Source organism: Corvus kubaryi, unplaced genomic scaffold (assembly GCF_017639235.1).
Source record: "Corvus kubaryi isolate FWS band 111438036 unplaced genomic scaffold, C.kubaryi_AGA036_p1.0 69, whole genome shotgun sequence".
NCBI lineage: Eukaryota > Metazoa > Chordata > Aves > Passeriformes > Corvidae > Corvus > Corvus kubaryi.
Window position 1 is genome coordinate 8271079 of NW_024582057.1, and position 20759 is coordinate 8291837.

The window sequence follows — 20759 nt, forward strand, 5'->3', positions numbered from 1 at the left end:
TGCTACTTAGTCATCTCACAATTTAATGCATCTATCAATGGCTGTGTTATTCATACTTTAGGTACTGGTGTGTGCTTCCACTGTCTATTTATCACCAGCAACCCAAGAACCTGCATTCCTGTTGCTCGATAAGTGACACTTTTGCATCTGGCCGTGAGAGTTACTGAATATGACTGGACTTCTACTCTGGCCGTGAGAGTCCATTGGGTGCAACCAGACTTGGTGTGTTACATTGCTTGAGAATTTGTGACCATGGTGGTTCTAATTGAATGCGACTGGGCTGATGACCTGGACTCAAGGCAGCCCATGGGTTTTTAAGGATCCCGAAGGAACATCTCACTGCTCACGCTGAGTGATGGAGTACCTGAAAAATGCTAGGCTTCACCACTTCCAGTTTGAGAAACCTGCAGGAGCCAGTAGATAAAAGACATGTTTGTTCCCACCCTGTGATGCCCATCCTTGTGGCTCCTTTCCTTTCCCTTGGTGCAGGTGGTCATCATAGGACTTGTTGCTTGGAACCTGTAAGCAGACTGCTAAAAATCTGAAGCTTTTAGGCTAGTGGCTGGCTTTACCCTCTCCAGGGGCAAGCATGCAGAGATTTTGCATTCAAAAGGTCCTTAGTACTTCCAAAAAAATGCTTTTGCTTTACAAGACTTTCTGCTGGAGAATATGCCAAAGCATCTGTGCAGCACAAGGGGTAGTAGATAATCTGTCAAGCTGAATGGCTGTCATCATGGTTGTTATATATTTTTATTGGCTGATATCATTGAGACTGCAGTCTGCCTGATTTCTCTCCTTTTTATTTCTTTTTCCAAAAATACCTTCTCTGTCTCAGTTGGAGGTTTTGCTAAGGTGTCTTCCAAATTGTATCAACCCTAGGAGACAGTACAATAGTGGTGCAATTGACTGCTTAGAAGTATAAGAACTGGGGAGCATCCACAGCAAAGATCAGTGCTTTGTGCAGGAAATTTGAGGTTATATTACGTATATGAAGCTAAAAGTAGTTGTTAATTTTTTTTTTAGTGAAGTCTTTTTGAAGAGTAGTGAAAACGGGCTCTTAACGTGAAAAAAAATATACTTGGAGTGAGATCTGAGAGTTTTCATGCCTATAGAAGTATGGGAGGTTTTGGGGTTTTGTTCTAAGAGCTACATATTTCTTTTGGTTTCGTATTAAAATAAACTCATTTGGAAAAAAAGGAAGAGTTAAGCTCATGAATCTGGTTAATATCAGCTCTTGAAAGAAACAACTGGATGGAAAGTGAACTTTTTAAACTGTGTGCATGTATATATTTTTAAGGCAACTCAACTAACATAATATTATCTTTAGCAGGGGAAGCTTATCGTCCTAAGAAGTAATTCTTCTCTTTCATCTGTCTTTAAAAGAGAACCCAAATTACTTCTGTCAGCTGTTTTCTTTCTTTGGTCTGAATTACCATGTGCAAACTGCGCATCTCATTCACTCCCTTCTTGGCAGCAAATGTCTATTGCAGACAGCGCTGCTTCTTCATCTCACTTCTTTCAAGTTATATTAATGGACAGAGCACCTGTCCTATGTTACAAAATTCCAGTGTGTCATATTTCCATGTGATAGGATAGTTCTTCTATCATTTGTGAATCAGGGTAAAAGCAAATATCGCTAATTTGCACATTCCGAGTCAGTTTTCCCTCTTTTTTGTTTCATAAGTTATTCTTCTGTATTTTGAAATAACTACATGGCTTCTGAGTGGTTAAATGAGCAGCTAAAACTCTACCAGTTCATCCTCTGACAGAAACCTGGAAGCAGTCCTAACCTGTTTTCCCTCTTTAAAGTATTTTCCCAGAGTCCCTTCGGTGGTTGATGGCTACACAACAGTTTGAGGCATCCAAAGAACTGATCCTTCAGTTCACGCACAAGAACAGGATGAACACAGAAAGCGACATCAAAGGAGTGGTGCCTGGTGAGTAGGACAGACAACTACAAATCCCCCAGTTTTTTTCTAAAGGCTGCACATGGCATTACCACCCAGAATTAAATTATCTATTTATTGCCTGTAAATCATCTCATTCATTCATTCATTCATTCATTCATTCTGCTTTTCTTGAAAATCCATTCCAAACTCCAGCACTGTGTTAAAAACTACATGGCCTGTTGAACAGTCCTAGTAATTATAGCCTTGTCTTGCAGTGCCGTGTGTCTTTAGAGACATCTCTTGAAGAATTTTACCACAGCTACAAGAGTGCGCCTTCAGCTCTGTGTGCCTCTGGAAACTGTGTTTTAAGGAAGCTGCTTGCTGGGATCCTGCCCATCACCCAACACTTATTCTGTTGGTTTGGAGAAGCAGCAGCACTCAAACCCCCTATTCTAAAGTGCCAGCCCCATGGGAAACTTAAACCACATTACAGTTTCTCTTTAAAGCTTTGTTCCAAGAGCTGTTTTGCTTTCCTCTCCTGCGTCATCCGAGTGATGCTGCTTTAGGGATGGGGGGGTTGCTGCAAGAAGCAGCGGTAAGGTGCAGTTTTTGCTTGAGAGTCTAAATTATCAATTCCTTGGTGTAGTGATGCTTTTAGAAAGAGCTGGATCCCCTCATCACCAGAACTGTCACTGAAATAGCCAAGATCCTGTCATGCAGGTTGCTTTGCAGAAGAGACTCTGTGTGTGTGTGTATGTGTGTGTGTGTGTGTGCGTGTGTGTGTCTAATCACAACAAAGGCAAAGAGTTTCTGGGTCTTCATCTCACCAGTGCACCTGTCAGATTTGGTTCAGGCTCCCCTTTTCCTTCTCACAAGTTGACTCTGCCGCCATAAACACCCATTTTGCACTGTCACTTGCAATCTGTGTCAGACTACCCACTTATCAGAAAACGGTGGAAACATTTCTTTTTCTTCCCCCACTTTTCCAACCCTACCTGCTCTGACCCCAGGGGCTGCAGGAAAACCTCTGTCAGTATCTCTGCCAGTGGGTAGAAGTGATGCTTGTGCACTTGTCTGATCCTTGTCGAAGGTCTCTGGGGTAACTGCAGTTTCAGTCAGTCGGCATAAAAGGCATCAGTCAGCCCTGGAACAGGTTTCATCCAGGATAGAAAACTGTCACCATTAACATCAGTGCCTAATGAATGAAGTAGTCTCCATCAACAAGGGATAAGAAGCCGAGCTCAGAATCTCTGCTATACATACCCAGGCCTTTGGTGTGATTTTTGGGGCAGTTGGCACACTGATGTTAATTAGCTGGCTTGCATCTAATTGTGTGTCTGGGGTTACGGTTCCTCGATCTGCATCACACAACATGGCTTTGCAATGTAAATACTATTTGTCTGGTAAAGTTCTGAAAAGCATTAGGGGTATGTGAGTGGTCACTAACCTGTTGATCTGCATGCCCCCCACTTCATTTTTGCAGGTCTTCCTCAGAATAAATGATGGACCTTTAGAAATGATGGATCTCCGAGGCAACAATTGGCCTTGGAGTTTCCCAACCAATTCCTAAATTTGGCTTTTGTCAGTCAGGTTCTTGAATTTGCAGATGAAATAAAATGTATTTTAGTGGAAAGAAAAAACAAATTACCTGAGTTTCCTCTAAGGAAAGTAATAAAGACACAACCGTGTGCTGGAGGGATTTATTTAAGCCATGTATAATGATATTGCCCATGGAGGAATGCTAAATGTTGAAATGGCTTTATGACTATTATTTGTGACTGATAACTTTTCCCAGCGGTTTCATGGTAGGAGTACACTCCTGTTTATGGAGGGGACTCCCTTTCATGTGAAAAAACAGAGCGTTTTTTCACGTCTTGATACTATGTATTGTCTGACTGCAAATACCTTTAGATATAGCAGTTGTGAGTACAACACCTTTTTCAATTTGTAAATTATTCAGAATATGGTTATTTCTGCCTCCTTGTTGTTGATGAGATTGTTTGGGATATTGTTGGTGTTTTTTGTTATTTCTTCCCTTGCTTTTTCTCTTTAAACTCTTTCTGCCGCCCCACACTTTAAGGCTTTTCTGATGCAACCCTGGAGCTGCATTTTTGCAAGGAGAGTAAGAGAGGAGCAGTATCCAAAGGATGAAATAAGATTAACTATCCAACTACTGAAAGAAGGACCACCTCTCTCATTCTGGGTGCATGGGGGTGTTGATGGTCTCAGTGAGGACAGGAGAACACTAGGATTCTTGAATTAAGAATGTGATCAGGTTGCAGGCCTTGTGTCTTGCAGTGGGTCAGGAAGGAGGAGGACCCATTTCTCTGGCCTTGTGTGCTATAATAACATGCCCATAATTGCTCTAGCATGGAATGGGTAAAAAGCTGGTACTTGTCTGGGAGAAAGGATGCCATTGAGCCTGGTGCAGATATCTCTTGTTTTCCCTTAACTCCATTGTTGAGCTTTCCTATCTGTGTGGAGGGATTTCTGTTTGTGATTTGTTTTATTCTTTGTTTTCCATCTGAAAGGGCTGGAAACTGTTTTGCTCTAGTTAGGGCCCATTGTGTTGCTGTTTATTATTCCTCGCTGCATTGTTGTAACAGCCTCCTGTGATTGAATTACTCCCAATGCATTTAAATGATAAACTGCTCACTTGCAGTCCCTTCCAGCTGAAAATCTCACTGTAATTTTATTCATACATACCAGTCAAATTAGTGTATCCAGTATAACAGATCATTACAGGAGTTACGGGAGTTTCATATATACCTATTTTGGTACTTGATATGAGTTCCATAATAAAAAGAAGCAGCATTCGAGAGGGTGAAGTATTTCTGGGACGCAAGAAAATTTAATTTTTAATTGCTCTCTAAGCAATGAGCAGGCTGATTTTCCTTTCTGAAGAATCACACCATTTCCACTGCCTGCTGAAATCTTTTGCTCATCTATTTGGCTACGCTGCCCGTAGTGGAGAGTGCCACTAACACTCTGCAGGGCCTGTTTGCTCCATGGGGAGGTGGCCCATGTGTTAAGTTGGGGGAAAGAAAAAGGAAGCAAAATTTATCTGCTGTTTTTCACAGTCCTTTGGGTTGAAGTGGTTTGCCAATGCTCTCCTGGGAGATGTCTCTAAAGACAACAGCTAAAGTCCAGACAGTGATCCACCTGCAGCTGAAAGATCTGGCAGCTGCCATAACAACCCCTGCAAGGAGAAATGAGGGTGGGCAGCTGATGGGCAATGCCCAGCCAGCAAGGTGGAATGGGAGTGTGCTTACATGGGAAACAGAGTGAGACAAGGGATGTTGATAGGACTCTAGAGTGTTGTAAATTTATATTGCCCTTATCTTCAGTAGCCTGTCCCAGGGCAGATGTTGGTTGCATAAAGGGACCATTTTCCTCAGCAGCTTTAGGTGGCTTTGTTTTTGAGTGCTTGGTATACCTTGTGATTTTGGGCAGGAATAATTTGATTTTGTAATGAGGTTTTTGGGTTTATGTGGTTGCATTTTCTTCTTTAATGCTTAAGAAACATAGGTGTGCTAATTAGACCTGGTTAAATTATCCATAGTATGTTTTTACTCAAAATTTCACCAGTTGGCTTTAAACTTTGTCCTCTTTTACAAATAAAAATTAAAATCTGTTTTTGCATCAAGGAAATTATTTTTATTCAACTGTGTGTTGAAATGACATTTTTAAAACAGGCTTGCTGAATTTTGTTGACAAATATTTCAAAGCATTACCTAAAAAGTCAGCTTCAATCATGAGCAAATTAAATATTTTGATAATATTAATTATATTTTCACTGGTTTTTCACTACCAGTTTCTCAGAAAGCTTCACCATCTCTTCTTTGTTTCCCTGTGGAACAAGAAACAAATGGACATTTCAGTCCAGCTGTGGGACAGTAATTTTGACCTTAGTGACATAAGTGCTAAGGAGGTATGAAGATTGTTTAACAAAGAGGAGAAAAGAGTGTTTAGTGGCATTGGAAATCCCAAAGCACCAACCATCCTTACACCTTTCTAGGGTGTGTTACACTTTAGCTGGCTTTCATTATTTTTATAGAATGCATCCTTTTTCTTTGTGTGGGAGTGAAGGGTCTGTTTGTTGTCTGGAACTGATTGTCTGCTGCAAGCTGACCTTGGCTGCACCAGAGCCCAAGTTTGCCATGTTTGGGTGTCCTGGGAAATGCTCTGCTTGAGACAATGCTGGATCAGCATCAGAAGCATCAGAACACCTGATGATTCTATGGAAACCCACACCTGTGTGGTTCTCTTTGGCTTCCCCTGTGTGGGGAGACATTTCAGGTGTTCCTTAACGTAAAAATAACTGCTTGACCAGGCTAAAAAACAAAGCTCTCTTTTTGCTCTTCTCAGCATGGAAACACAAACCAGAGGTACTCCTGTGGGCAGAGAGGTTATAGCTGTTCCTCCCCAAGGCTCCTTCCCTTCTAAGCTTGGAGAAATAATATTGATGTAATCACAAAATGTGGGCAGCAAAGATAAAGCATCCAAATAGATGCCAGTTTAAGCATGCAGGACACAGCATGGAGAGGATGAAGGGGTAGAGTGGTGATCAGTACTCTGTGTGTGTATGTGTGTGGATTGCAGTTAGGAAAGCTGTGGTTTTCAGGGAGTTTCCCTCTGTTGAAAAAAAAATAATTATCTTTCACCTTTTTTGCTGCTGAACAACATGCTGCCATGACTTTTCTTTAAACAAAAGCTATTTTTCTGTTTTGTTTTGCTATATATATTTTTTTCCTAAGCATGAGGCTTGGATCTATGTAATTATATGCTTTTTCCTTTTCCACTGGGTAAATAGCAGAGGGAAGGGTGAAAATGCCTTATGTCTGAAAGTCGGTCTCTTTCCCTGTAAAGCTTTACTCAAGCCCTTAGACCATCACACCTATCACTACACTACTGGTTTGAAACTTGTGATAGATGAAGAGTGTATTAGCTGGAGAAGGAAAGCAAGTTTCCTGGCACCATAATACAGGTGATTCCGTGTGATTGTGATGTACAAACCTGCCAGATGTCCTCTTTTGCCAGATCCTCTTTTTTGGGTGTTTAATGGTGCCAAACTTAAATGTTCCATGCAGCTCCCAGAGGATGGTCAGGTGAATGTGGGAAATGTAGTTAAAACAGTTCAAGGTGCTGTTTGAAGGCTATGTGTCAGCCACAAAGATTTCTATTTCAAAATTAAAAAAGAAAGCCTAGCCCGTGCTTTCTGTTGCCCTCTTGTATGTTAAAGCACCTTTCAGGAGGGTCTGGGTTTTTCCTGCTGGGCCCCTGTTGTCCAGTAGCAGGAACTGATGGAGTTTGTGCAACTCTTTCAGGATGTGCCGTACATGGTAGTGAATAACAAGAATGAAACTGATCAGTTAGGTCCTCTTCTCCTGGCTAGGTGTACAGGAAATGGAAGAGGAGAGCCCATGCATGCCATGGTGATGGCAATTGGAAGGGTGGTAGCAAGGGTGGTAGTGATATCTGACAGTATCAGGTCTGGGAGGGAACAGGGGAAAAAGGGTGCACTCTACTGAGAATGTGCCTTTTGATGCTACTGGGAAAAGCCAAGTATGCTAGAAAATTTAAAGGGAAAAAAAAAATAAGAGGGGGCTGTCAGCCTCTATTTCAGTTTGAATAACTCCTTCTCACTAGTTGAGTCCTCTGCAGACTCTCATGGGCTGCACTCCAGCCTGTTGATTTGTGCCCCACTGGCACTTTGGCTCTTTGTCCACAGTGCTACCTATCCTCCCGGAGCAGCCAGTTTTACAGGGCAGGAACAATGTGCAGAGGGCTGGCAGCAAGCCCTAGTGGTGCTGGCATTTCCCCAGCCCACAGGCATCAGTGGGGAGAGGATTGGTGAGTCTGGATGTGGACAGGAAAAATGGGAGGGGAGACCTCAGGAACCAAGTGGAAGAGGAGAGCAGTAAGAAGGGACCAGTGGACAGAGAAGAGAGGAAATAAGAGACTTAAAGAAGTTGTGAGAGCAAAGAATAAAGATAGGTGGAGGGGATTTAGGCAAAGGCAACAAGAGGCTGGGGGGAAGTAATGGAGGAAGAACATTCTGTGGAGGAAGAACAGGGGAGAGCTAGAGCATGGAGACCAAAGGGGCTGCAATCATTTGCTTCCCCCTCCTTCCAGAGCAAGCTGTCAAGCCCCAGGATTCAGTCTCAGAACTCTTCTTTTGCAAAATCCGCTCCTAAAATGTGTGTTTCACACCTCCCTGCTCCCAGCCTGCTTGCTCAGCCTGCTGAGGTTCCCTCCATAGCTCCCACAACAGAGAGCAGCAATGCACGTGTGGGTACCTGCAACCTCCTGATGGCCACAGCTCCACACAAGGACATTGGAGGTGCTCTTTGTGTTGTTTGGGTTTTTTTTAATGTTGATGATGTTAGAAGAATGTAAGCTTTGACAAGTCACGCTCTGGGAAGTGCAAGAAGTCAGGTTGCCTGGGCAACCCCTGCTTGGCCTCCTGGCATGAAGGCATGATGATACAGCCTTTAATAACATGATTACGACCTATTTTTTCCACAGGGCATAGGATGGACGAATCAGTGCATAGGATGGACGATGATGTGGGAATGAAGCTGTTGTCTGTTCCTCATTTGTTGCAGAATTTGGAAGGTGTGTAGTGAATGAGGTAGAGGGTTGCAGAAGGAAAGAGGACAGTGTTGGGGAAATGTAGCTGAATACTTCCTGAAGAGTTGTACTCATTCTCTGGGTCTGAACACAGATGTTCTTGTACAATGATGGAGATTTCCCTGGAGTCAGGCTCTTTCAGTGCTGTCACTAATCACAATTTCTTCAGTGTCTGTCTCTACCATGTAAATTCTGGGGCTTGATTTGCAGAAAGCTGGGAGAATTTATATTGGCACCTACAAGAGGTATTGCAGCATGATTTTTTCTCATTCTGGACACAAGTCCTCTCTGTTTTATCTCCCTGCCTGCAAAACAGGAGTAATCTTTGCTCTTAGTCTTACAAGAAGGTGGTAGAGATTATTTCATTAGAATTTATGAAATACGTGTATATTCTGACAGCGCTGTAGGAATGTCTCTAAGGAAATCTATGATTTTTTTGGTTCTCACTGGGAAGTTTGGATAATGAGGCTGAGGGGCACATGTTGAATGGGAAAGGTGGAAATGTCATTAACACCTGCCCCTTGGCTGACTGCAGCGAGCATTCTGGGGAAAAAACTTATATGTGGTCATCTAAATGCTGTATCGTAATGCACATGAGCAATTGAAGATTGCAACAGCAACCTTATGTCTGACTTTTTGATCTTTTTTGAATGTAAATAGAAATACAGGATTGAAATAAATCATTGTAATCAGTCCTTAGCTATTATAGTCATAGAGTTACAGAGTTGCTCTCGTGAAATCAGGTTCGATTTAAGTGCTGTTAGTATTTATTAGCTTTTGTCAGAAGTCCATCCCAGTCTCCATATTCCTCTTCTACTGTGGGTACATTTTAGCATTCAATTCAAATACACTATAGCTGTCTGGGTTTGTTCTTTTTTCCCTTTCCCATTTCCTTCAGTCTGTGCCTATCTTAAAACTCTTTTTTCTCATGCTATGTGAGAAGAGAGCAGCCCCATTCCTGTGCTGAGATCAAGTTCTCCTCTTTCTCCTCTCCTTTTATAAATGGATTTCCCAGAGCTTTGGTTTCTCAAATACTGATGACTAGAATTGTAAGAGAATTTCAGTATTTCATTGTCTGAATTACAAATACCTCATGGCTGCAATAAACTGGCGCCATATAGTCACTTGTGTTCAGGTAGTATGTAACCAAGTCCAACACAGGTTTTGCTGATCTTCCACCAGAAACATTATTCCTTAATCACTGAGAATTCTGCCTTGTGTTTCACATGTTCTCTTGCTTTTGCCACACACTGGATCTCAAGCTCACCCAGTTCCCTCTAACGGCCCATTTGTATTCTACTTAGTTTGATAATAAGGTAATGCCTCACTTTGTCATCAGCAGACCTTATTTTTGTACATTTCTGAGGTTTTTGCCAAGCTCCCTACTCAGGTTATTAAATGAGATTTTTTTTTTTTTAAATAAGATGAGTCACCCCACTGCTAGTGTCCTGCCATCCACTTATGATTTCCATTTTCCATCCCTTATTGCTCTCTGCCTATCAGTCAGTATTTTACCTACTTCATAATTTCTGTATATGACTTGAGAGCTGGACAAAAGTCCTGGAAGGTGTAAATAAACCTGTGTACCAGTAACTCTGTCTGCCTGAGAGTAGATTGCTTCAGCTCTGTGTTTCGGACTGGTCCACCTCCTGCTGCAGAGCTGTCATGCTCCAGGATTGATTGAGCCTCTGTGTTAGGTTTCCATAGCTCTTTTCATGTTCAAAGAGCTACTCACAGTATCGTTTAGCAGCCAGAAAAATCCAGCAGAAGTCCATCACCACAGGACACTTGTCATTTTGGACATCATTTTTCAGCAGCTTGATTTGCGCTTTTGTCTGTTTTGTGTAAGCCAAGTGATGCAGAGATGGGTGGCCTCATCTGAAGGCTTCAAAGATACTTTCTGATTTGGAAAGGCATGCTTCTGAAATGCAGAGTGTCCCATGAGAATTCAGCAGCGTTGCAAGATGGAAGCTGGTAGGGTTCCCCTTCCCATGAGACTGCCAGTGAATAGCTTTAATTTCCACTGAGGTATAAAGAGTTAGCTTATTGACAGTTTTCCTACTGAGTCCCTGAATAGGAAGCCTAGAGTGTGTGTGCGCTCTGGAGTATGGGAAAACTTATTAGGGGCCTCTGAATAAATGGATAGAAATATTTTTATGTTCCAAACTCTCCCTTTTGGTAAATCAAAACTGAAACATTTAATGCAAATTCCTTCTGTATTGGTGACTTCAGTGTGAAATCAAGTAATAAGTTGGGGGTACAGGAGTTTTTCTGGTGTTAGTCCTGAGAGAGCAATAATTCCCTTCCATGAGGTTTTAATAGGCTTTGGCTTGACTTTTAATACCTTAACTTTGACCTATGAAGTCAGTCAGCTTGAGAGCTGTCACTCTCCTGATGCTCATCACAGTCAGAGCAGGTCCTTTCACGCAGGCTCCCTCCAAAGACAGCAGGTCACTTACATGAGAGCCAGTTCTGTAGCTGATGACTTTTTTGCAAGTCACATAGCTTATTTGTTCCTGTTGGAATGATATTTTGGTTGTTGCAAGTCATTGATTTTGCAGTACAGTGGGGATTTTTGGTGAATATCTCACTAGTATTTATAGAAGCAAAGGAGGGAGAAAGTCATCAGAAAGAAGGATGGTGTTGGAGACTCGGAGACAGTCATTCATCTGGAGCAGGTGATTTAGATTTGGAGTTTTAACAACATTGTAGATGGATGGAGGCGTAAATAGCTGGTAGAGCCAGAAGGCTCTCGTTAAAAAGCCAGGTTCTGTTTCCATTCTTTGGTGTAAGGTTTGAGGCCAGGTTATTTTTTCTTTGGTTTTCCTCTTTCCCCCCACCCACCTTTTCCCCCCCTTTTTTTTTAATGCTTGTAATGCTGTTACTTCTGGAATTTTTGTATAATGCTGCAATGTATCCATGGAGTATAAATCCCATGAAAGCAGAAGCAAGGGTCCACTGAAAAAAGACTGCTGCATGAGACAGGGTAGAGAAGGGATGAACCCCTCTCATGTGTGACTCTCACTGCAGCTGGAATAGGAGGTGTTTGTCAGTTCACATAACCAACTGAGCCCTCACTTGAGGGCAGAAGAGCAGTTCAGTGCAAAACACTGATGGGAACTAGTTCAGAAGCACTGATGTATGAGAAAGGTTAAAGGGGGGGGAGGGGGGCAGAGTGCACATGAGAAGGATGTATGACAATAAATAAAGAACATATGGATTATAGGAACCTCTGATGTATGAACAAAGCAGGAGTGGAGGGCAAAATAATGTTTGGTTCCAAAGAAAAGTGTAGCCAATTTAAGTGTTGCTTGTCTTTATTTTATTAAGTTGTGGGTCAATAAAGCATGTATTTACAATAAAATTTACTCTCTGTCCTGAAAGAAAAAAGCAAAAATTTCTCTGAGAAACAAGAAACAAAAAACACCAACAGATTAAGAAAATCCAAAGAATATAGCATAGGTACCTGTCAGAGGATGAGATGTTTTACCTTATAGGCCAGATCTGGTCATTCTTAGACAGTTTGAGTGTGAAGCCTTTTTTCCACATGAAATCTGTGCAATATGTGTTGTTTGGGGAGTGATTTTCATTTTTGCCCTTCAGCTGAAACAGTATACACCCATCAACAGCCTTTCAAAGCCCTTGTGCTTCTAGTGCTTGCTCTGACTTTTTTGCTGTAGAAGGTTTGGCCTGGGCTCAGTTATGGGCTTTACAATTATGTTTTATCTAACTGCTTCCATTGTTCTGAATTATTTTGTTCCCATTTATTCCTTCCTAGAATCTTGCTGCAAAAATGATTTTGACCTTGTTCTTTGAGATTAGGTTCCATTTTTTTTATTGCTTATATTTTAATATGGCCCCAATCCATTGCTGAGCCTGCAGAGGGCTTCTGTAATACAAATATTAATTTAACCAATTTCTTCCGTTGCTCCACCTCAGTTTTTCTGGGTTTGTGAGCTTCATGCTGCATAGATTCTGGGTAGAAATGGCCATTATCAGGTTGTAAGGAAAGTAGCATGGCAATATTCTGCTTGAGTACAATCACTGATGTAAAATACCCTTTGCTGCTTTTGTTGGAAGCCTTCCCACTCTAGAGAAAAGATGAGGAGAGACCTGTGAGCAGTGAATAGCTCAAGTATTTGCATGTAAATAGTGTTTGTTTGATCTACTATTTTTATGATGCACTTTTCAAATATTAGCTGGCAAATGTGGTTTTTGTTTAGTTTGTAAATTCTGGTGACTTTTTTTTTTTTACCCTCCCCTTCCCCTCCACCAGCTTGCTTTTATTTTCTCCTGTCCTGCATCTCTTTAGGAAATTGCTATTCAGCAGAGTAAGGCAGAGGTCAGGGCAGGCCAGTGTGGGCAACTGAGGACACCCGAGCTCATTGCATATGCACGAAAGGGAACACGTGCACCCTTCACAGCCGGGCCACACTGCTGCCTTTAAACACAGTCAGGCTAGAAAGCAGCAGTGCGAGTCTTTGCCCCAAAAAACAGTTCTAGTCTGTACTCTTGGAGTGCATTCTTTTTGTGATGCTTCTTTATAGCTACAGTTTCTCCTGCTTTTATTGGACTTGTTGCTCACTGATCCGGTAGCTTGGAAGCAGTGGTGCTGTGCTACTTTGGCACGCTTAGGTAGGTGTTCAAGCTCTAACTTAATGATAATTGGGAAATAAGCAGTGCCCTTCATTATTGTCCCGTGCCAACAAGGGTATCAGATGCAACATTTGTAAGGCTTTTGTGTTATTTCAGCATTGCAACGAAAAGTTAACTTGAAGCTGCCCAGCACTTGAAGGACATGGTGGGGCTTTAGTTCTGAAATGCAGAGACACCATAGCTGCTGATGCCCAGTGGTTTCTCTTTAAGGAAATGTCTTAATGCTTAGGACATCTATCAGAAAAAAAAATTAAATATTTGAAAAGGGAGTGGAGTGGAAGATGGATGAGCTGACATAATGTCCTAGCCACTTCACCCTGAAACCTGCATTTGAACAAACTTCAAAAGATTGAAGAATCTTTTTCCTATGAAAAATGAGTCTGAGCTCCAGTCCTTTCCATGGCTTTTTAGGTATGCGTTGCACAAAGGCAGCAGAGCTTGTAGCTCCATGAATGCAGTCCCTGTGGAGGGTTTTGAAAATTAACAGACTCCTGAAGTTCTTCAAGAAATTTGCTATCATGCTTGTTGGGGTCAAGCTCCATACTGCTCCCATTTTCCATAGACATTTTTAACTGGGAGAAGGTTTGGAGTGTGAAGGAGTTCTTAGGCAGTTCTTTTGCCCCAGGAAGGTGAAGGGAAGCCTGGAAGAAAGGAGGAACCTGTGCTGGACTTTAGGCAGGCAGTTCAGCTTTTTTATAGTTCCTGTTAGTGTAATCAATTGTGTTCTGCTCTCCAGAACATCCCTCAGAATATCTTAGTTCACAAGTAAATGTTCTCCTTCTCACTCTCCTCAGTGAAATGATAATTCTGATTTGTTTTTTTCAGAGCTAGAAAAGGAAATCACCAGGAGACCGAAGAAAGTCTGCATTGTTAAAGTGGTGGGAACAAGGAACCTGTGGAAAAACATCGTAGTGTTGTGTGTGAACTCGTAAGTCCAATCTCTTTGTTTAAATAGTTGTGTGGTCAGTGAACTAGAGCAGCAATGGGAAGAGATGAGGGAGCTCCACTGTTTCCTAGTGTGGGACCCTTCACTAATGTCTCTGACAAATGATCCTGGAAAAACACCAGCTGTTGTAGGGAACTATGTTTTTATGGCAAACGTGGAGGAACTCACTGGCTGTTTCAGGCAGCAGAACCACATCTTCTCAGGTGCCGTGCTGCAAGTGCATTTCTGTCACCAGTGGTCTCGTGTGGCCACGTGCTGGTAGGTGCTCATGCATGCAGACATCTGCTTGGCATCCCAGGTGGGAGTTGTGAAACCATTTATGCCACAGGAGTGCAAGTTCAAGTTGTTTACATCTGATAGGTCTGCGGTGCAGCAGAAGATGTTGCTGGCCAGTAAATACAAGCCTGCTCCCTCGTGTAACAGCTGTGCTTGGTGGGTCTTCAGAGGCAGATTACAAAGTGCTCAGCACTCCCAGATCATGTACAGGATCTCACACAGAACAGTGTGGTGCTTGCCTCCTAAGGCTTCGCTTTGGACATGCTCACGTGGGCAAAAACAAGCGTCAGCCTGAGGGTTTTGCAGGTTACAGGCTCTGAGACCTTCTGTCCAGAACTGAACACCTTGTAAAGAGGAAATGCATGGGCTTGCAGATTCTGGGAGGGCACCAGCAGTGCATTTTCTAATTGTTCCATCTTGTAAAATGCCCATTTGAATTTTTCATGATTTTTTTTTTTTCAAATGGGAGGTGGGGATGGAGAAGACTGGGAATCCCCTTTCTCTGCTAGGTTTCAAAGTGTATAGCTCTCTTTTGGCTTTTTCTTCCTCTCTTCAGGGCTCTACTCGGCAGCCCTCACTCCTGTTAATAAGCTTGTGGATCAGTCATTATCCAGAGGGGACAGCCCCTATGCTGGGCAAATAGTCACCCAGAAGCACACAGACTTCAGGGGTCAGTCTCCAGTGCTGTTGGTTGCAGACCCAGCTCTGGTTCTATGAGTTTTGTGTCTCTCTTCCATCCACCGGTGAGGGACTCCCTCTATTCTGAAACAGTGCTTTCTCCTTAGGCTCCCCAAACACATTTAATAGGCAGTGTTAAATGTACTTGTGAAAACATTTTACGTGGGGAATTTTCCCCTTCTCCCTCACCCACATTAATTTACATATTTGGAAATTCCCTAAAGCAGAATGAGGCAGCCCAAAGAATAACTTCTGGCATTAGCACACAGAGGCTGTTTGCCATCCAAGCAGAGCATGAAGCAAATGTATGTCTGAGGAAATAGATTTTATGTTTGTTTTTAGGGGGTGAAAAAAAATACTTGATTTTACTTCTGTTATTCCTGTTAGACAGGGCTGTGCTGAATTTTTAGTGCATGGAGAAGGAACTTTTTGCAGAGAACAATAAGATATTAAAGGAGTCAAGGATTTAGATTTAAAAGTAACGGTTCTGAGCTGCTCACCGAGTTAAGACAATAGGGTAATTCCTAGGGAACAGGCTGGAAAGTAAAGTCCAAATGATACAATAATTTAGTTTATAGGTCATGGCCTCAATAGCAACTTCCACAAGTGTGTTCACATGCACAGAAGAGAAAGACAGAAGAAACACTGGTCAATTCTGCCCTTTCATTACTATTGCTTTGCTGATTAATATATCTCTTGTGGGAGGAATCATCTGTAATCTAGTTATCCAAAGCAAATGTCATTTTTCTGTAACAGCAAGTGCTTGTACTAGGGTTTTATCAGGGGGAAGGTGTTTGGTGTTGAGGGTAGGGTTTTGAACTAGAGCATCATTTCACAAGTTTGCACGAGAAGCTCTTCAGGCCCTGGGCTGTCATGCACTCACCAACTGCATCTCTCCCCAGCTGTTTCTATGCTTATTTTGATATCCAGTTTACACTGACAGAGCTTCAAATTCCTGACCTTCAGGAGGATAGAAGTGTATCAGTGTAATATACCTGCCATCCTTTTTTTTTTTGGAGACCTGGATCTGTGTCTCCCACTTTCTCAGCCATTATTAATTTGTGCCATGAGGTTTGTCTTGTGTAAGTGCCAGGGACAGGAGGCTCTTCCTGGTAGAGGTACTTGAGCTGTGATGGGTGCAGTTGAGAGCATTGACCTCTCCTGTTGCACCTCTGCTGCTATTTTGTACCACATCAGAGGTGATGCTGGGGCTTCTCATCTGACTTGTGTACATCCAGCCCCCTGCTCTTTCTTCCTTTTTTTTTTCTTTTCTATTTTTTGGGGATGCAGAGTGAGAGAGGAGAAAGAGGAGTGAAATGCAATGGTAAGATGTCGATCAGCAGCATCTCAAAGAAGGTTTTTAAAGAGGAGGAGACACATTGCTATGAAGGGAGGTGTAAATGTGTAGACTGAATTGGAGCTTATTGTTTCACAATTCTAATAATCGTTGCAGCACCTATGACTTCAAATACTCCTTTCTCAGGGGTTTTCAGTTTTAACAGGCTAGCTTGAGAAGTGAGATGTAATGTTTGTACTTAGTATGACCAGATGCCACAGACAGATGGGTGTTCCTGGTGTTTTGCTGTCCAAGCACACAGGCTACTTCATCACAGCAGTGCTGGCTCTGTGGCTGTCAGCAGATGTACTGGGAACGGAGGGATGTCCTTCTGGGAATGGGATTTCTCAAATACAGTGGGAAAACCTGTCGCGCACTAGGATTTCTTCTAAAGTTCCCCATGCCCTGATCATACCATGAGCAGCAGCTACGTGAATAAAGCCAGCAAATATTTGGTTGAATAGGGATTTTTTTCTTTTGCTTCTTTTCATCATTGCTTATTTTTACAGTAGCACCTAGACGTAAGTTTCTTAACTTAAGGTGTTTTATTCCTGCTTTAGTATCTCCCTACACTGAATTACATTGCAGAGTGTGTTCTGCCCTCTCAGCAATGGTCTCTCTTTCCTTCCCCTGTTACCTCCAGGCTGACTGGTTATGGCATACACCACTGTTTTGCAAAAAGTATGATGGGGCATGAAGCGAAGATGGCAATTACCCACAACTTCTATGCGGACTACTACACCATGGCTGGGATTGCGCTGGCATCCTGCCTGGCCATGTGCCCTGTGGTCGGGTTTCTGGGGAGGAGAGGAGGACTCCTGCTCTTCATGATACTTACAGCTCTGGCATCACTCCTGCAGCTGGGCCTTCTCAACTGTAAGTTGGAGATGAGAGCTTTTCAGGACCATGCAAGCTTAACATGCAAATAAGGCACCAGGAAATACTTCCATTTCCTTTGCCTTTCCCAGATTTGTCATGTCAAACACCTGCCTAGTTTGAGAAGCTGAATTTGTTTGAAGGTTTCCCCAAACACTTGTTCCTCAGGCTCATTAACAAGAGGCATTGTATTCTGGGTGATTCCCATGGTGAAGCTTATTGAGCATTGGTGCTGTATCCGGGGTTGTCGCTGAGAAAACAAGCAAGGAAACAAGAAATGCTTTTGATTTTATTTTAGTGAAATAGCCCCCAGGGAAAGAACTGGATAGGGATTGGGAAATAAAAACTTTCCCACTCAAGTCTGCTTCTCAAGTGGCCTCTAAACCATGCAGAAGTTAGAACAGTAGGTGTATGTCCTCTGCCAGCTCTTAGCATCTTGCTAGGAATAGGTAATATACAGGCAGCATGGAGTTATGCAGCTGAAAGACCCTACTTTTAACACAGTGAATTTGTATAGTCCATGTAAATGTATACACATGATTTTGGGAGGTGACACAGCATTTCAAATGGATTGTTCTTGCCAAAAGTGAGTGTTCCACCCCTTCCTTTGCAGGCAGTAACTTTTGTCTGGCCCTTTTGAGATGCTTCAGCTATTAAATCTTCTATAGAAATATTCCCTTTCCTTCTTTGATTTTATTTCATTGTCTTCATTTTTTATTGGTTGAGGAGATTCAACTTGATTCATCAAGTTGAACTTGATGAATCAGAGAGGTGTTGAAGCAGAGGGTAGGTGGGATGTGCCTTGTCACTCTCACAGTTGCCAATCATTAGATAGATCTCTGTCCCATGAAACCCCACCCCAAGGAAGGGGGGAGAGGGTTGAGACATACTTTGGACAAACTGGATGTGAGACGAACATCAGAACGCTGGTTATTCCTGGTTTTAATTTCTAAGTTTAGAAATAATTGGGGGCCTTAATAAGAAAGAGCTTTTTGCATTGAGGGTAGAAAGTTTTCACATTTCTGCATACGCTGAAGGCGGCTCCGAACCAACAGGAATTGTGCATATTTACAGACTGTGTTTCCCGGAGGCATTTACGAAGTTAACCTTTAGCAAACACACTATTTGTGGGAGTGTAGGAGGCAAACAGGGAACCTCTTTCATGACATGGAGGAAACTCCAGCATCGTGTGTGTTTGCTCCCAGCTTGGCACAGATGTTTACATTCCCTTTGAGCACATATTTATCATGTCCAGGAATCCCAGCTGAGAGTGGGAGAAGTCCCATGGCCCCACCTCATCCCCAGTCTGTTGATGGACTGAGCCCATTCACATGCAGATTCGCTCTGTGCATGTGTGCAACCTCCCAAAACTCCACATTCTTCTGGTGGTGTCATCAGGGTCTCTCTACATTACATTTGCCCATTTTAATTTTTTTTTTTTTAAGGATGGGAGATGTTTGTTGAGGCTGTTGAGGTAATAAACACACACTTGCTTAGTTGAGAGGTGTGTCAGAGCCTTTAGTCTGCTCCAGAGCCACAAAAATCTGGTTGCAGTTTTTCAACAAAAAAATTTATGAGGGAGGTGGAAAGGAACACCCTGTAGGACTCATTACAACCTTTTTCATAACAGGTTTAGGTGGTTTTGTGAGCCAAGCTGCTAAAACTAAGATCAGGCATGGCTTTAGGTGCTTGGTGCTACATTGGCAGTCTCGATGCAGTGCCCTCCTCAGCCTTTCTGACTCTACTCTTCTTGAGAAGAGGAGAGAAAGGCATCCTCGAACTTCAGAGCAGCTCAACTCCCCCCAGTTTCCCCACAACTTTTCCTCAGAAGAGCTAGACAGTGTTTGGAGAGAAGCACTGACCCTGCTTATTATGATATCTGTCACAGCACCCTGCATGGTTGTTGGGTGTAATTGGCAAATGAAATCAGAATTTGAGAATGGTGTGAGAGAGAGGGGGATATTCTCCACCAGCCACAAACCTGCAGCAGACCTTGAAGCTCACCATGTTTAACCCTTCCTGTGAACTCCGGCGTGTCACCTTTGGGAAGTCACTGAATCCTGGTGGGAGATGACCAGCAGAGCTGTGCCCAGCTTGTGCTGCTGCCCAGTGCTTCCGTGTGCTCCTGTGTGGTTAGAATTGGTGGCTAGTATGACACATGGACCATCAGCTCATGGTTTTGGAGAGGAATAGGTCTCCCAACAGTGTGACAGCACTGATGCCCAGATTTTGCTCTCTAACCCAAGCTTCTGTTGGCCATTCCCTCAGGGCTGCAGCAGGAGGGCATTTTCTGTTCTCCCCCTTCATTAACAACAAAGAGGCCTTTGTGTTAATCCCAGCAGTAATTCTGGGGCTTTTAAATATGCTTTGCTGCTGGTTTGTTATCACTGTCTCATTACTATGCAGTCTACCAGCTGAGATGAGCCTGGAAACAGCATGTCCTATCTGGTGGCCGAGGAAAGATGTGACCTTTTTGGCATGGGAAAGAATTGGGAGTTGGGGGGGGTGGGGCTATGGTGGTCTGTGGGATTTACCTTTTTTTTTTTCTTTTGGATAAATGAACATATAAAAACAGTATGTTCTTGTTTTCTCTCCCTTTCTCTTTTTCATCTTTCTCTGACTTCTGCGGTCTTGGATCCAGTGATTGGAAAATACAGTCAACTTCCAGACTCAGGTATGGTTTACAGACAAATCTGCATCATGTGGGAAGCACTCCCCCAGGTAGACACAAAAGGCCTGGGCCAAAACACCCAGAGCACAGCTGCTGCCATAGAGGGGTGCAGGGGGAAAGCCCACTCCTGTGCAGTGCCTTGAGACCCCATTCATAGGCAGGCCTGCTCATCTTGTGCAGCCTCTTGGTAGCACCCCCTCCACACAGGCTCACCTCTGCATGTCAAGAGAGGGTGCAGAGGTCGGTCCCCCCAAAGTTTGAGGTACAGGGTAAGGCTTTCTCAGCCTCCTCCTGAGAAGCAGCCTTCCCAGTTCAGGAATCTCAGATTTATTTTTTTTTTCCAGAAAAGAAAAGGGGATTAAAACACCTTAAGGATGCTTTTGATAAGGGGACTTAAACACCTCAAAAAATTCATTCCCAAGCTGAAATACTGTAAGAGCAATGCAGTGGCAAACTACAGGGGAGCAAAATTTACCTTTGTGTATCAGATTTGATGGACCTGTCTTGTCCAGCTTTTCCAAGGTCTGTTCTGCTGAGCAGTCGTGACCCCTTGAGGGGGTCAGTGGTGTAGCCTCACCCACTATGCAAGAGTGGTCAGAGACCCATGGTTTTCAGGATGCTGTGCTTACCTCCTCATCAGCTGGCAGAATTTGCTCTCTCCCCCAGACTTGGGGTGCACTGCAGAAAGGGCTTAGCCCTGAGCAGGCTGTAGCACATTTCAGAAGATGTAACCAAAGAGCTCCCAAACATCTTTTGCTCACCTGAGAGCTGATATATTCAGCAAGAAAAAAAGCAGGT

At 43.0% G+C, this 20759-nt stretch overlaps 1 protein-coding gene across 1 annotated transcript in view; it reads left to right on the plus strand.

Annotated features, from left to right (window-relative positions):
* Window positions 1–20759, plus strand: part of SLC22A23 (solute carrier family 22 member 23) — a 110856-nt gene that overhangs the window by 79214 nt on the left and 10883 nt on the right. Inside the window, 5 exon segments of the mRNA XM_042049205.1 lie at window positions 1810–1937; window positions 8418–8507; window positions 14004–14106; window positions 17058–17290; window positions 19932–19964. Coding sequence (XP_041905139.1) covers window positions 1810–1937; window positions 8418–8507; window positions 14004–14106; window positions 17058–17290; window positions 19932–19964 — 587 coding nt within the window.